Source organism: Bos javanicus, chromosome 5, assembly GCF_032452875.1.
Source record: "Bos javanicus breed banteng chromosome 5, ARS-OSU_banteng_1.0, whole genome shotgun sequence".
In the NCBI taxonomy this organism is placed as follows: Eukaryota; Metazoa; Chordata; class Mammalia; order Artiodactyla; family Bovidae; genus Bos; species Bos javanicus.
In genome coordinates, this window is record NC_083872.1 from 2,759,903 (window position 1) to 2,777,773 (window position 17,871).

The following is a 17,871-nucleotide window of genomic DNA, read 5'->3' on the forward strand; positions in this document are numbered from 1 at the left end:
GGGAACTAAAATTATAAAGAAAGATCACTGTTAAACATGATATAAACTCACTTCAAAATCTGTCAGAGAGTGAGTCACCTTCCTGCTCATCCAATGAAAGTAATTCAATATCATTTAAAATATGGTTGAATAAAGAAAGATTTCTTTTGATTAGTATTTAACTGCTCTTTTCCATAAGGTAACCTACAAAAAGATGTTTGGCTCCAATTATCAGGGTGGAAATTGCTTATGCAAATCAATGTAAGGCAATGAGGTGTGGATAAGAAGTAAATATCATTATTATTGGTTGTGCTCATAAAATTCTGATAGCCTAAAGGTAATGACAGCACAAAGCTATAGGGGTTATCAGTAGCAACAACATACTCAATAACCAGGGTTCCACGAGAAGCTACATGTGTACACAGGATTTTTATTTGAAAACTGAAAGCTTATGTTTGTGAGACAGTGGTTTGCTCCCTTGCATGTAAGTTTTTAGATAAATGGGAAGTCAGAAAATAACAGAGGAACAGAGACAGTGTGTGTCAAAGTGAATTTGCTTTCTGAAGAGATAGTATTGTGTTTTTAATCAGATGGTAGCTGAATCATGCTTCAATAAAACTGAGTGACCATAGGCAGGTTCTGTTCACATTTCTCCCTGTCTCACTTAAATCACTGCAGTTTTAGGTTTGCTATAGGTAGAAAGGTTGATTAACTCTTCATGGTAATGTTTTGTCATCATTTAATACTGTATGATGATGATACTATCATTGATCATGTTTAGTCATTGGATTTGACCTAATTAGCATTTAGCTTATTAAAGACCAACTACAAAGCTAAATTCACTGAGTATGCTATAGAGAAAAAAATATTAATTTTAAGGAAAGATTCTATGAATTTGAGAATATAGAATACTATTTCTAATAAAAAGAGTACTTTAAAAACATAAATAGCAAAGACTATTCATATTTCTTAATCAGAGAAAAATAACTTCTATTCATCAGTTTTAATTAATTTGCTTATATACAGCTACTGATTGAATTCTTATCATTTTGCCTCTGAAATAAATGTTGTTAGTTGACTACTGTGACTATACAGCATTAACTAAAAAGCCTTCATTGGTAGTGACATTTATCTTTATTTGTTTATCCCACAAGCATTTACCCAGATTAATGGGGGGTCTTAGAAATTTAGTCTTACTGGTTTCTTTTACCTGTTAGTCAAGAGCTCAAGATATATTCATTCTGTGAAAGTGTTAGTCACTCAGTCATGTCCGACTCTTTGCGACCCCATGGACTGTAGCCCACCAGGCTTTTCTGTCAATGGAATTCTCCAGGAAAGAATACTGGAGTGGGTTGTCATTCACTTCTCCAGCAGATCTTCCCAACCCAGGTATTGAACCTGGGTGTCCTGCTTTGCAGGCAGATTCTTTACCATCTGAGCCACCAGGGAAGCCCTATCTTCATTTTAACTAATAGGGTTCATACTGTAAAATGATGTTTTTGATAACTTTATTCAAAATACATTTGTGAAACGATTTGACATATTAGACTGATGTACGACATATATATATGTGTGTGTGTATATATATATATATGTTGGTCTATGTAAATATGTAAATATGCACATACTGGGATATGTATACCTATCTACAAACACTCTCTCCTTGTAAACATTACCATTTGGTTATATTACTAGTTCAGAGGTACAACAAACTTGCCTTAGAGGCATTTTCCTCTAACCTAATTAGCTCTTGCATCAGCAGTTTTCTTTCGTTTCCTTTTTTATTTTTTCTCTTATATTACGTTCTATTTTCAGAATGTTCATGTAATAGCCTAGAACTATATATTTGGCAATATTAAAAGCTTTGATGCTAAAAAAAAAACCCTCCCAGGTTGGGAAGATTTTTTTTAACTTCTATTTTAATAATTGCTAGATGATTCTAGTACATAGTTTAGTAGTAGTAATATGGCATAGATGTACATAATAATTTTAGTTATTTTTTCCTAGTTGACAAGCATTTACATTGCTTTCCAATACTGGTAAAATAAATAACACTGAAATAATTTTAAATTATAGATTTACCAATTGTATTTTGATTTTCTTTTAATCTATATTTTTGGAAACATACTACCAATTTTTTCTTCTCAGATACATAATTTAGAAAGAAAGTTTGAAAGTTCTATTTTTATAATACACTAAGCAGACAACATTGTGTCTTATTTTCAAAATAAATTTCTCACCAATTTAATAAGTAAAAAATTGCTATTTCAGTGTATGTATTTTTATCACAAATGAGATTGAGAACTTTTCATATGTATTCTCTTGTCTTTCACTGTTACCACTTACTTTTATATGACATATTTATCCATGTGTCTATCTGTTTAAAAAATTAGTTTTCCTTTTTTAAAGTTAAAACTATTCATAAATAGTTATAGAAATAATGAACTGTAATATACGAATTCTTTTTCCTCTTTGATATTTAAAAGTCAAAATTAAGTTGTGAAAAGCCATATGTTAAAAATAAGTGCCTTAAGAGTGCTATAAAAACCTATCCTAAGTTATGTGTTTGGAACCTATCTTACTTATCAAACTTATCAAAATTCCATGTTGATCTACCTCTATATTTCTGTCTATGGAAGAGAAGGCTCTGTGTTAGTATGTCACACAAAGAAATGGGGATTTCCGTGTGTCATCCTGCATCTTACTCCTTTTACAATCAGTCTCTTGTATTCACTTTTTCACTTCTGCTCAAAGTCTGTCTCTATGACTATGTTACAGATCATTTCCCGCTTAAGAGCAGTAACTCATTTTAGTGTCAAGAACTTTCCTTTGTGCTAATAAACCAAACTGTGATTTCTCTTCCTGCCTCTCTTTATATCCACGTAGTTCACCCATCAGATATGTGCAGTCACTCTTTTATTCCACACATACTGCATGGCCACACAATGTCAGACACCATGATATGTACCAAGTATTTAAATATTCAGGGTATGCTACACACAACAGATATGCCCCCTGATCTCATGAATCATATTTTTGGACAAGATTGATGCTAAAAAGGAAAAAGGCAAATACAGATATGTTTCCTAAGTGTGATAAATACGAGGTAGGAAAAAAATAGGATGTTGTGACAGAACATATAAGATGGATGGGTCAGGCAACTTTAGACTGAGTGTTTAGAAAATCCTTCTTGAGAAGAAGGCATGTGTCCTGAGGTCTGAAGGATGAGAAAAGGGGTTGGGGGAGATCATTCTGGGAAGATGGAAGGGCTTGCACAAAGGGCTGAGGGAGGAACTCAGTGTGTTCAAGGAAAAGAAAGGAGCTAGTGTAGATGAACAGAGTTAGTCAGGGCAAGAGATAGAGCAGGAGCTAATTATGCAATGCCAAAGTGCACTGTGCTTAAGAAGGTTGGGTTTTATTCTGACTGCAGTGGGAGGTGATTCACCAATTTTAAAACTGGGATGCAACCTGGTTCTATTTATACTTAAAATAATTATTTGGCTAATTATAGTAATACATTTGGACTGGGGCAATCAGTATACTGGTAGGGGAATCAGGTAATAAAAATTAGGAAGATGGTTTAATATCTGGGTGAGAGATGGCAAAGGCTTAAAGAGTGACTAGATATATAGAGACATAGATAGATTCAGTGTTTTTTGACGGTAGGATGAAATGAACCTAGGGATAGATTGGCTGAAGAGTGTGGTAGGAGAGATCCACAAGAGTGTGGTATGAGAGGAGGAAAAGGCACCTAAGAATGATTCTGAAGTTTCTGGGTTGGAAGCCTGAAACTTGGTCCTGAAGCGCTACATTGTTGGAGGTGGAAGGAAGAGAAGGTGCTAGTAAAAGAGGCTGTATCAAGGTAAGTGTCAGTTGCTCAGTCATGTTCGACTCTTTGCGACCCCATGGACTGTAGCCCCCCGCTAGGATCCTCTGTCCATGGGATTTTCCAGGCAAGGATACTGGAGTGTGTTGCCATGCCTTCTCCAGGGGATCTTCCCGACCCAGGGATCGAACCCAGGTCTCCTGCATCGCAGGCAGATTCTTCACCATCTGAGTCACCGGTAGGAAGAATAAAGAGGCAGGCAGAATGCCAGTGATATGCTGTCACTCATGTCAAGAAAAAAAGCATATTTCAAGAATAAGAAAGTGACCAAGGAGGTTAAATGCAGCTGAGAGGTGGAATAAAATAAAGACTAAAAAGTGTTCCTTTTGGCAGTTTGCATATTTAATGACTTTAGTGGACTGTGTTAAAGGGTGGTAGGGGTGGGAAATGTCTAAGAAGAGACAGTGTATTTAGGATAAAATTTTTTAAATTTGCCAAGGAAGGAGATCAGAAAAACAGAGGAGGTAGTTAGAGGGCAAAGGAGAGTTTTTTTTTTTTTTAATTTTATTTTCTTTTTAAACTTTACATAATTGTATTAGTTTTGCCAAATATCAAAATGAATCTGCCACAGGTATACATGTGTTCCCCATCCTGAACCCTCCTCCCTCCTCCCTCCTCCCTCTCCATACCATCCCTCTGGGTCGTCCCAGTGCACTAGCCCCAAGCATCCAGTATCGTGCATCGAACCTGGACTGGCATCTCGTTTCATACATGATATTTTACATGTTTCAATGCCATTCTCCCAAATCTTCCCACCCTCTCCCTCTCCCACAGAGTCCATAAGACTGTTCTATACATCAGTGTCTCTTTTGCTGTCTCGTACACAGGGTTATTATTACCATCTTTCTAAATTCCATATATATGCGTTAGTATACTGTATTGGTGTTTTTCCTTCTGGCTTACTTCACTCTGTATAATACGCTCCAGTTTCATCCACCTTATTAGAACTGATTCAAATGTATTCTTTTTAATGGCTGAGTAATACTCCATTGTTTTTTTGTTTTAAAGATGGGAGACAGGTGTGCTAGTTTTAGGCTGGTAGAGAAGGAGTCAGGACAGAAGTTGATAGCACTGGAGAAGAAAAAGATAACAGGGGCTTTGGTTATTGAGACAGTACAAAGGCAGGTCTTCTGTAAGAGAGACACTTCCAGGACATTTGGAGATTTGGAAATCAGAAAATAAGGGAGTTGATTTTCTGATGAATTCTATTTGTTTATTTATGTCACACCGTGAGGCTTGTGGAACTTTAGTTCCATAACAGGGGGTCAAACCCAGCCCACAGCAGTGAAAGCATCGAGTCCTAACGACTGGACCACCAAAATCTGTGTTTTAGTGTTCTGTGAGGCAAGGTCACTAGCTGAAAGGGAGGTCATGCTGCGTGGTAGCGAGGTCTGAAGACTGAGAACTGGGATGCATAGGCAGTCACGGCTGCCTGGTAGTCCTGAGTGTCTATTTGAGTTTGGCGATTATGAATTTATAATAATACTCAACTGCTCAAATTGCATCATTTTTCTCCTGTGATGTTAAGCTATACTTGTGCAAGTTTTTAAGAAGCAAATACTTGAGTTTGTCCAGGATTGGGGTTGTTGCCAGCTAGTCTAATTGCAAAACAGAGCTGCAAAGGAGATGAGGCTATCTGCTAGAAGCTGATTCAGATACAACTATAACAGAAGCTGAATAACCAGGGAGACAAAACCAGGAAGGATCTGAGAGGTAACTCTCTATCTAGGTAACAGTGTCAACAGTATTATTTATATAATATAATATATCGTTCATATCAGTATATGTGATTTTAACATTTAATAAAAGGCATCCCCATGCTTCTGAGCCTACGGGAAATTTAATCTGTCCTTAGGGAATTGCCCTTAGTCACTCCCACTAATAGGAGAATGTTCTAGGGAGCTTTGTCAGTCCAGAACACATGGTGAAGAGCCCTGTGCTCACATCCACCCTGACAAGCGGTCGTGGACGTTTCAGGGAAGAGTTGAGACAGTGTTATTGCTTGAGTGTTTGGTATGAATCTCGTTCAAGCCTTGCCTTTCTGGTGCCCTGCAGGTTAGTGTCCTTGGCACTTTGCTGCTCACCTAGGTGTGGCTGTTTCGTGCTGAGGAGCTAACTAGTGACTGCCCCGCCCTCTCATCAGTGGTCTCGGCACCTCAGAAGACCTCTGTGAAAAGCAGACTTTTAGAGTCCAGGCCTCTTTCTTTCCTCAGACTGGGGTACAGGAGGTTTCTAAGCTTTTCTCACATATAAAGAAACCTTGATCTCAATCTTTTTCTTGCAGTTTTACTTTTTTCAAACTAAAAATAAGATTCCTCTGAGCACTTTCCTCTTACAGGTTAGTCCATTTAATTTCCCTACCTTGGTTGTCTAGAACATTTTGACTTCTCTTGGAGACAAGGTTGAAGAAGATGTTGACTCCAGACTATTTTTCCCCTTGAGCTTGATCTTAAAATAACTAGTTTCTCAGCTTCTTTGGGTGGCAGACTTTTTTTTTCCCCTAAGTGCTTTACTTGTTTTATTTAATTTTCTATGCACACTGTTCTCAAGTAAGTACTATATTATCTACTTTTCCCAGTTGAAGAAATTAAGGCTTAGAGAAATTAGATATCTTACCCAAGATCACACGGCTGTTAAAGATTGGCTTGAATTCTTAGTTTTCCTGAATATGCACATCATAATCTCTTTCTCAATTGAGTTTCATTTTCTTCTCAGTGACTCACCAGCGCTGAGTAAGAAAACTCCATATACATGGCTTGCAGTCAGTGGGCATCTTGATTTACAAAAGGCAGTATATTTTTACCAGCCAGGATATATTGTATCTATTGTGTGAGCTTGCTGTGGTCAAAACCCTTTACCCGGGCCTTTGAAAAAAGGAATTCACAAACTTCAGTTTTACCTAGATTCACTTTATGTCTCAGTAATACTTCAAGCTAGCAGTAGAAGCGAGAGGGGGGGATATTTGAGTACCCAGAATACCCGTATAGACTTACATTCACACTACTTTGCTGACGGGTGTAAGACCCTGTCAGGTTGTTCTGGAATGGGAGTACAAATTCAGCAGCGGCAATATTGCCTCTCTGGTGATGTTCCTGCGTGTTGGGGCATGAATGGTATGGTCTAAAATTGCTAAATAAGAGATATGTGGAAACAGAACTGAATTGAGAACATGCCACTGTCTATAATTTAAGACAAACAAACAAAACATCTTTCATGGGCTAGCAGGTTGTTTTGATGTAAAATTTTCTGGCATATTCACAACTTTAAGAAAGAATACTGATGTTTACAAAATTTATACTCATTAGGTGGCATAAGGGACTTTTAAAAGCGTAAAATGCCTTTTTGTTCCTACAGAAATATGAGTACTTCTGTAACTAAGCAACTTCTGAAAGTTAATTTAAGTTAAGCACACATTTAAAAAATCAAACTGGTCTGCAAACAATGATATAACTGACTTTTCAACTATTATTGCTCTAGCTGTTCAAACAACATTCCTTCTGAAATTCCGTTTCTTTTTCATTGTATCTTGTAGTCAGAAACTGCTGTACCTCAAAATGTTTGATAATGGTTTCTATTTTTACTGAGTTTCCTCTTGGAAACTGTTGTAATTTAATAACAAACATTTCATAATTATTTATACCTTTCTATCGTGTTCTTATTTAATAGAATTAAAATACAAGCATGCTGTTATTTTCCATAATGCCTTTTCAATACTTTGCTACTCACTTTTACTTAATTTCATAATGTCCAGCCAGTCTTCATATATTAACCCAACTATTATTTTGAGCTGCAGCCGAGCTTTCTTGTGATTCAGTTGGTCGTCTGTCACTGTTTCAGCCTCTTATTTCTGTTTCTCAAGGTCAGGGAATGTAGAAGCGTCCTCTGAAATGCATGGCCAGACTTCAATGGTTTGTTAAAAAATAATTTATTTTTTACTGAAGGATAATTGCTTTACAGAATTTTGTTGTTTTCTGTCGAACCTCAACATGAATCAGCTGTAGGTATACATATATGTCCTCCCTGTTGACCCTCCCTCTCATCTCCCACCCCATCCCACCCCTCTAGGTTGATACAGAGCCCCTGTTTGAGTTTCCTGAGCCATACAGCAAATTCCTGTTGGCTATCTATTTTACATATAGTAATGTAAGTTTCCATGTTACTCTTTGCATACATCTCACCCTCTCCTCCCCTCTCCCCATGTCTGTAAGTCTATCCTCTATGTCTGTTTCTCCATTGCTGCTCTGTAGATAAATTCTTCAATACCATTTTTCTAGATTCCATTTATATGCATTAGATTATGATATTTATCTTTCTCTTTCTGACTTACTTCATTCTGAATATTAGGTTCTAGGTTCATCCACCTCATTAGAACTGGCTCAAATGCACTCCTTTTTGTGGCTGCATAATATTCCATTGTGTATATATACCATAACTTCTTTATCCATTCGTCTGTTGATGGGCATCTAGGTTGCTTCCATGTTTCAGCTATTGTGAACAGTGCTGCAATGAACAATGGATACATGTTTCTCTTTCAATTTTGGTTTCCTCAGGGTATATGCCTAGGAGTGGGATTGCTGGGTCATATGGTGGTTTTATTCTTAGTTTTTAAAGGGATCTCCATATGGTCTTCCATAGTGGCTGTATCAATTTATATTCCCACCAACAATGAAAGGGCATTCCCTTTTCTCCACACCCCCTCCAGCATTTATTGTTTGTAGACTTTTCAATGATGGACATTCTGACTAGTGTGAGGTGATATTGCATTGTGGTTTTGATTTGCATTTCTCTAATAATGAGTGATGTTGAGCATCTTTTCACGTGTTTGTCAGCCATCTGTATGTCTTCTTTGGAGAAATGTCTGTTTAGGTCTTTTCCTCATTTTCTGATTGGGTTGTTTGTTTTTCTGGTATTGAGTTGTATGAGCTGCTTGTATATTTTGGAAATTAATCCTTTGTCAGTTGTTTCATTTGCTATTATTTTCTTCCATTCTGAGGGTTGTCTTTTCACCTTGCTTATAGTTTCCTTTGCTGTGAAACAGCTTTTCAGTTTAATCAGGTCCTGCTTGCTTATTTTGCTTTTATTTTCATTACTCTAGGAGATGGATCATAGAGGATCTTGCTTTGATTTATGTCATTGAGTGTCTAGAGAAAGCCTTTGACAAAATGCGCACCCATTTATGATTAAAACTCTTCAGAAAATGGGATAGAAGGAACTTACCTCAACATAGTAAAGGCCATATATGATAAGCCTATAGCAAACATTATTCTCAATGATGAAAAACTGAATGTATTCTGCCTAAGATCAGGAACAAGACAAGGGTATCCACTTTCAGTGCTATTATTCAAGATAGTTCTGGAAGTCCTGGCTACAACAATCAGAGAAGAAAAAGAAATAAAAGGGATCCAGATTGGAAAAGAAGAAGTAAAGCTCTCACTGTTTGCAGATGACAGTTTCGATCCCTGGGTCAGGAAGATCCCCTGAATAAGGAAATGGCAACCCACTCCAGTATTCTTATGTGGAGAATTCCATGGACAGTATAATTCAGTATAGTATGGGGTTGCAAAGAGTTGGACATGACTTAGTGACTAACACTTCAGGCCAGTCGTTGGACTCACTGGGAAGGCTGGAGAATCAGGCTTACAAAACAGATCATCGTAACTAAGAAAGCATCACAGGGGCTTCCCAGGTGGCACTAGTGGTAAAGCACTCAGTGCAAGAGACAGAAGAGATATGGGTTCAATCCCTCAGTTGCAAAGATTCCCCTGGAGGAGGGCATGGCGACCCACTCCAGTATTCTTGCCTGGAGAATCTCTGTGGACAGAGGAGCCGGGCAGGCTACAGTCCATGGGGTCACAAAGAGTTAGGCATGACTGAAGCAACTCAGCTCACATGCATGCAAGGAAGACTCAGAAATGAAGAAACGTAGCCACGGTCATGTCGTAAGGCTGGTTGGTGCAGTTGCTGCCATTAGCATCGCTGTTCCTGGGTCCTCAGTGTCACCGTCACAGGCAATGTGATTGCAACTCTTCCTGCTCCTGTGCTTTGATCATGTAGGAGTCACTGCCCTGGGATGAAGTGTCCACTTGTGTCCATGCTTTAGCTGCCAGGGAGAGTGGAGAGGAGAGAATTTCATCCCTTCCATTTCTAAGCGAGAGAGCCCTCACTTCCCTGTAAGATTACGTGATGAGTTATTACCCTCATATAAAAGTGGTATTTTAAATGCTGGAAAGACAGAGGAATGACAAATGCCCACTACAAATATTTTGAGCTACAATTATTCTTAATAGAAAGGAACAATATTTCAAACCTTTGCTTTAAACTTCCTGACACATAGAAAAACCAATGCCCAATTTACCTGGCATTGCCCAGATGGTTCTTACAAGTAGATGGGATCCTGCCTCCCAACGTCACTGAGGCCCATACTTGCATCCTTTGTCTCACTGGAGAAAACACGGTTGGTGGCCTACCCATAAGCTAGTCTCCTTTTCCTTCTTTTCAAGCATATTTTGATTTTGTTTGGGCTGTCATCCATGTCTATATAATCATTTACTTCACAGGACAGGGTCCTGACCTGTGCAATTTCCCCCAAATGTTTCACTAACTGATTTTGGCTACAGCACATAATACAATTCTGTTAAATGGGAAACATGAGGGGTTTGATGTAGGATTTGAGGGAGAGTTTTCCTGATTTTTTAAAGAATATATTTATTTGTTTTTGTTTATTTATTTATTTGGGTGCATTGGGTCTTGGTCGCGACATGTGGGATCTAGTTCCCTGACCAGGAGTTGAACCTCTGACCCCCTGCAGTCAGAGCTTGGAATCTTAGCCACTGGACCACCAGGGAAGTCCGGAGACTTTTCCTAATTTTTAAAGAGAGATCCCTAGGAAGAAAGTCCTTATTTCCTCTGTGCAGTGTTCCATCTGAATATGTTGACTGGGATTGCTTCAGCAATCTAACCCCAAACCTGAAGATGAAGCCAAACTTAGGTAAATGTGGAGCCTAAAGAATTCCACTGGAAAAGAGCTGTAGCACTATCTCATCTTCTTATAGTTGGAAAAAATAAATCTTGTTATTGAAAAAAAAAAGTCATTCCAGGCTGGATTTTTTGTTACTTGCAGCTAAACATCTTTGAATTTTGTCAAACTCTCCCTCCATGTCATAAAGAATACATACACCCTATATATGTTTGATCCTCTGTTTCAGCATGCTGAAGGGCCTATTAATAGGAGACTAAGTATTCCATAATTATTTCTATGTAAATCTTAAAAGATAATAATGCTTTACTTCTTCAGTGCACTTTTTACTTTTCCCTTTGTCTTTTTTAGTCCCTCTGGCTTTTATACATAAAATGTTATGAACTGTGTTACTTGTTAGCCAAGAAAGTAAAACAAAAAATGGTCTCATATCCAATATAGTGTACACTCTTGATGACATCACAGCCAGCTGTATACATCAATGCAAGTTATATCTCTGACAAATAAGCACTGAAATAATAAATTCCTCTATAAGTGTTTAAAGATGGTGTTTGGGGGGGAAATGTTTTAGGTACAAGAAATCTCTCTCTCTGCATTGCCAGCTGTCAGCAGAAAGGCATTTTGTGTAAGGAAAGTCAGAAATCTCGCAAATATATTGAACATGTACTGATACCAGGCTGGACACATATGTGCTGGCTCAATAGCAGTAAATGGTAATCGTGGGATCTCACTCTCATGGAGTTAACAGACTACGTGGGCAGCCAGACTAACTAACAAGCAGTCATGACACAGTGTGATAATTGCTGCTATATATTGAAATGTGAGAATATGAGGGGTACTTAACTCAGAATTAGGAAGAGAGTGGGAATGCAAAAGAAAGGATTCCGGAGGAAACAAAAGTAAGTTTGAGTCCTGGAGATTGAATTGAATTCAAATGGGCAAAGGAGAAAAGAGTGCGTAGAGAACTGCATGTGTAGGGAGCTAGACAAGGGGGAAAGTAGTCAGTAGGCACCTGCTTCAAGAAAGCTGCAAATGACTAAATTGAGGCAGGGAGGCAACAATGTAGTGGGTGGGATTGGAGCAGTACAGAGAGACCAGACCATGAGGGACACCTTTAAGTTACACTGAAGTGTGTTTGAATGACATTCTGAATACAGCAGGGATTCATGTATATATTTGATGAAAAGTAGTTATGCATGGCTGAGTGATTTGATTAGATTTTAGAGGGAGAAAACAGAAATAATAGCAGTAGTCAGTATATCTGGACAAAATAGTGTAGAGTCATTGTGAAACAGGCGAAAGGAACGGGGAGTATTGGGAGAATGTTTTATCATTATCTGAATGTAGTGGGGAGGGGAAGAGAGCCATCTTGTTTGATTTCTGGTTGCAGTGGATGGAGGGTTATTCCTGGGGAAGTGCTCCCAAAAGGAGCTGATGCGGGGGAGGATGATGAGTTCAGCTTTGAACAAAACTCTTAGTCACCTGTGTGTCATCTCACAGATACTAGATTTGGGTCAGAAGTTGTATAGACAGGTATAGGATTTGGACATGGGCTGGAGTCTCTCAGTTCTGGTGTTTGGATTTATTGAGTGATAATATTAACACCTAACTCATAAATGTTGTCATGGGATTTAATGAAAAAATATAAAGCAACTTACACAGCTAAAAGGGAGACAAATATTATTGTTCTCGTGTACTATGTTCTTTATTACCGTTAATGATGCCTTTTTTTTTTTTTTTGTTACTCTGTTTTCCAACCTGTAGCTGGAAATGATTAAAAAGATTATAGCAGCTACTGTCTATTGAATAGACATTACTGTATTAGGCACTCTTCACTTTTAAAGATTGTATCGATATTAAATCATTTAATCCTCAGAAAACCTCTATGTAGCAGTTACTTTTATTATCCTTATTTTTATGGGTATGAAGATAGTCACAAAGAAGTTAAGTGACTTGCCAAGGATCATTTAACTAGGAAGCATTGGAGGATGGATTTGAACAGTCAGACTTCCATTCCTGCACTTTATGTATCAGACTATACTTGTGCTTAACATGCTTTTAACTTTTAATCAGTTTATATTGTTAGTTATATTCCTTTAGAATATGATGGCCATCTTTGTTTTATTCTTTTCAACAGCTCTACTGTTTCTGAAATACTTTGTGTAGAGAACCCACAATTCTCTTTACAGAGTTAATATTAAATCATTTTTCTGCTTTGTATTGTAATGTCAAATTGATTGACTTTCATACACATAATATAATAAAAGTTTTCATTTCTGGTTCACAACTCCAGCCATCTCCATATTCATTGGCTTGTAGTTTTGAAAGGAGCTTAAAGTCTTACTCAAACTCATATCAAATGTTTCATTCATCTTGTCAAGTGGTTCTTGCACCAGGACTTGCCCGCCTTCAGCCACAGAACCCTCCCTCCACAGGTTGTCTCATTTGCAGTCCTCAGTACACCTTATCCACCACTGCTGCCCAGCTCCTGGTAGGCTGCCTGGCACAGGCAGAGTGCGCCTTACATTTTGTAGAATGAACAAAGAAATAAATGATTGATCATCAAAAAAGCACACTGTTCTTTACATTTTTCTGTAATTCTACAAAGACCAAGCAAAATTTCAATTCAAAATATGACTATATTTGTGCAAGAGGAAGGCTACAATAACTGAGGAAAACATTTGGGTTTTATTGTAGAGAAAAGAGATGACATGCGTAGGATTCTAGAACACCCCAAAACTGAATGGGTCTGCTGGCAGGCCAAGAAGGCATGAGCTGCCTTGAATATTGAGGCAGGCAAGTTGGAACACCTTGCCAAGCTTGGATAATTGCCATTTCAGCTTGCTTGAAATGTACAGTTGAAGCAAGTTATTCTAAATTGAGGAGTGAACCAAGAGCTCAAGTTGATTACCATTGGGCCCAGGACAACTGATCTCACGAACCATTGGATTTTTATGGTCTGCCCGTGAAGAGAAACCTGTAGTTATCTACTGGACCTTCAAGGTCTGTGTAGTATTCCTTTGTTCTCTCTTTTGGATTATTTGAGCAGCACTATCCATAAGCAGAACCCAATAATAAATAGTTCTACTTTTAATGCTTTTTCATTGGTGTTAGTATTAGTCGCTCCATCGTGTCCAACTCTTTGCAACCCCATGAACTGTAGCTCTCCAGGCTTCTCTGTCTATGAGATTTTCCTGGCAAGAATACTGGAATGGATGGCCATTTCCTTCTCCAGAGGATCTTCCCGACCCAGAGATTGGACCCTGGTCTCACGAATTGCAGGCATTTTCTTCACTGTTTGAGCTACAGGGAAAATACAATTTAAATTTATGTTTCATAATTCCTGTTTTTCCCCAGTTTAGTTGCTCAGTCGTGTCTGACTCTTTGCAACCCCATGGACTGTAGTCTACCGGGCTCCTCCGTCCATGGGATTTTCTGGGCAAAGGTACTGGAGTGGTTGCCATTTCCTTCTCCAATTTAGATGCTGCTGCTGCTACTGCTAAGTCGCTTCAGTTGTGTCTGACTCTGTGCGACCCCCTAGACGGCAGCCCACCAGGCTCCCCCGTCCCTGGGATTCTCCAGGCAAGAACACTGGAGTGGGTTGCCATTTCCTTCTCCAATGCATGAAAGTGAAAAAAATAAAGTGAAGTTGCTCAGCCGTATCCAACTCCTAGCGACCCCATGGACTGCAGCCCACCAGGCTCTTCCATCCATGGGATTTTTCAGGCAAGAGTACTGGAGTGGGGTGCCATTGCCTTCTCCGATTTAAATGCTAAACAAGTATAAAAAATAATTCTGAAAACTAAATCTGAAATAACTGATTTAAATCCTGGTCCCTGGGATCTAAATGGAAATGCTTCATATGGCAGGTTCAAAGACAAAATTAGGATTCAGATTGGTCATTCACTTGTAATTTTTCAGTAAAGTTATTCCTAACACTTGATGGTGACGATGTATTTGTGATTGCTGAGTGTTGGGCGTTGCATCTCTACGGGTCTGATTAAGCAGGGGTTGCCATTTGCTGTGCTGTGAGTTGCCAAGAGAGCGGAATCTGTCACAGGTGCTACAATTTGTATTTCAGAAAATTTTCTTCCCCAACTTTAATTATCCCCAAAGTATTCCACTCTACATAAAGTACTGAAAGGAGTCAGCATTTTTTTTTTTTCAGTTTTAGTACTATGATGTAAATTAGAATTTTGCCTACTACCTACGTGTTCTAGAGATCATGAAATTTCAGATGAATGAGGGGATACTGTTTTATAACATAAAACAGTGTTTTATATTGATCTTTCCACTTTGGATTCAGAAAAAAATAATGTCAAGAAGTCATAAATAACATATTCACAGTGACATAAACCATGCTTCTTAGAAAGACATGAAACAGAAGTATATACAGTTAACTACTAGTGATGGAAAATGGAAAATGTGAAGCCCTAAGCTTTAAAATAGTATATAAACTCAGGATTGATTTTTTTTATTAAATATTAATGTGTTTCAAGCTCATGAAAATAAGCATGTATCGTTTTGTACAAGGCAGCCTGTCCTTTGCAGAGAGACTAGGTAACTGGAGAGGTCATGGAGATAGTCATCACCTTTTTGGCAAAACAATCCCTCTTCGCATTTGTACATATAAGTCAGGTTTTTGGTTTCTTTTTTTCTTTTCCCATAAGACAAAATATGTTTTCAACACTTCAGCATGAAATCCTGATGAGAAAGTTTCCCCTAAATATTTCACTGCATAAGTAGTTTCTTCCAAATTGCCTGAATTTAACTTGCTAAATTTGAGGAAGATATTTGATCCTGGAAATCCATAAGAAGTGATGACATATATGAAAATAAATTTTAAGAGATTAGTACTGTTTGATGATTTAATTAAAAATATGCTATAGTTCAATCTCTTTGGAATATTTTAAAATGAGATTCTTTTATTTTTTGGCGTGTCTTTATCGTTTTAATATAGTTCCAACAATTGGAAATAATTAATTAAACTGAGAAACAAATGTGTTTACTGGAAATTACTTAGCCTTTGAATTTTAATTACTATTTTATATTCTTTGTAGGATTACTTAACTATTCATAAGTATGGCAATGCAGCCAGAAATGATCTCTGGAATACACTGTCAGAGGTAAAGTATAGGAAGCTTGAAAACCAAAGCCTCTTCCTGAATATTTGAATTGAGTTTATAAAACATTCATAACTTTTATTGACACTGATGGTTTGTTTTCACTTTTTATGTTTCCCTTTTCTTGATATGCTTTCTTGTTTTGTATTTGATGTATTATAAGGATGATGAGGTTTAAAAATTAATTCAGCTACAAATTGTTAAGATACCTCGCCTAGTTTCAAATATGATAATACTTCTGAAATCTGATTTTAATATGGTGTCAGATATTCATGTTTGAGTGAAATATTGACGGTAAAGAATTTTTTCTCTATAAATGAATAGAAGCATTTAATACTAGACACACTGGATATGTTAATGATGCTTCAAGTACTTGCTTTAACAATAAAATATGTTTTATCCTCCATTAGGTTAAAAATGTTAATATTGATAAAGCTTTCATTTCTGTTATATACACATGAAGCTTAAGCTAAGGCAAGAAGATTAATTTTACTAACACAGTATATTAGTTTCACTGATTTTAAGTGTTTTCATCCTGAAATAAGTCATAAAGGTAAACATGAAAATGGTTTAATGTTAATTATGTTTATAATTCATGTTTATAAAATTAATTTATACAATTTTAATTATAAAGGCTTTAAAAAGGAATGGAAAATACGTAAATATACAAGAAGTAATGGACCAGTGGACTCTCCAGATGGGTTATCCCGTTATCACCATCTTGGGAAATACAACAGCTGAAAATAGAATAATAATTACCCAGCAGCATTTTATTTATGATATCAGTGCTAAAACTAAAGCACATGAACCTCAAAATAACAGGTACAATTTTTTACGTGAAAAAAATCCTTTTTTTTGCACTTTAACATTTTAAAAAGAATTGATAACATAATTATGAAATGTACATGAAATATAGTTTTCATTTCTTTATTTGCATATGATGTTTTCATTTTGAGCCCTTTTTCACTTCCATTTCCAGATATTTTAACTATCAATGTGACAGCATACCAAAGTTGTTTCATTAAGAGGACAGGATTTAAATTATTATGGTCATTTAAAAAAATGTTGTTCAGTCAGTAAGTTGTGTCCGACTCTGTGAGCCCATGGACTGCAGCATGCCAGGCTTCCCTCTCCTTCATTATCTCCCGGAGTCGGCTCGAACTCATGTCCACTGAGTAGGTGATGGTATCTAATTTTACCTAATATCTAATGGTATCTAATCTAACCATCTCAGCCTTTGTTACCCCACTTCTCGTTTTGCCTTCAGTCTTTCCCAGGATGAGGGAAAAATAAAATAAAATAATGTATGATTTTTTACTTTTCCCTATAAATGTTTATTGAATTAAATTTAAGAAAGTTAAAATATTTTGAAATGAATAGTATTGAGAAAACTGAGATTTATAAAACAGACAATCCTGCTACCTGCTAAGTTGCTTCAGTCGTGTCTGACTCTGTGCGACCCCATAGACGGCAGCTCACCAGGTTCCGCAGTCCCTGGGATTCTCCAGGCAAGAACACTGGAGTGGATTGCCATTTTCTTCTCCAATGCATGAAAGTGAAAAGTGAAAGTGAAGTCGCTCAGTTGTGTCTGACTCTTCGAGACCCCATGGACTGCAGCCTACCAGGCTCCTCCAGCCATGGGATTTTCCAGGCAAGAGTACTGGAGTGGGTTGCCATTGCCTTCTCTGAAAAACAGACAATAGAAACTAACAATCCAGAAAGACCTGTTAAAACCAACAGAAATATAAAACCAAGATAAATAGTGTTTGAACCAAAGGAACTCAAACTAGATCCAAAGTCACATAGTATCAAAATATGTTCCTTTCCTTAACTTTTAGTGTTTAAAAACCACTAAATGCAACATACATAGAATTTGATTTGTTGTTATTTTAACTTTCATTTGAAAG

At 37.3% G+C, this 17,871-nt stretch overlaps 1 protein-coding gene across 1 annotated transcript in view; it reads left to right on the plus strand.

The window, feature by feature from the left end:
* TRHDE (thyrotropin releasing hormone degrading enzyme) overlaps window positions 1-17,871 on the plus strand; it is a 447,855-nt gene that overhangs the window by 329,364 nt on the left and 100,620 nt on the right. The window contains exons 8-9 of the mRNA XM_061415530.1: window positions 15,902-15,967; window positions 16,599-16,786. Coding sequence (XP_061271514.1) covers window positions 15,902-15,967; window positions 16,599-16,786 — 254 coding nt within the window. The remainder of the gene's footprint in view (window positions 1-15,901; window positions 15,968-16,598; window positions 16,787-17,871) is intronic.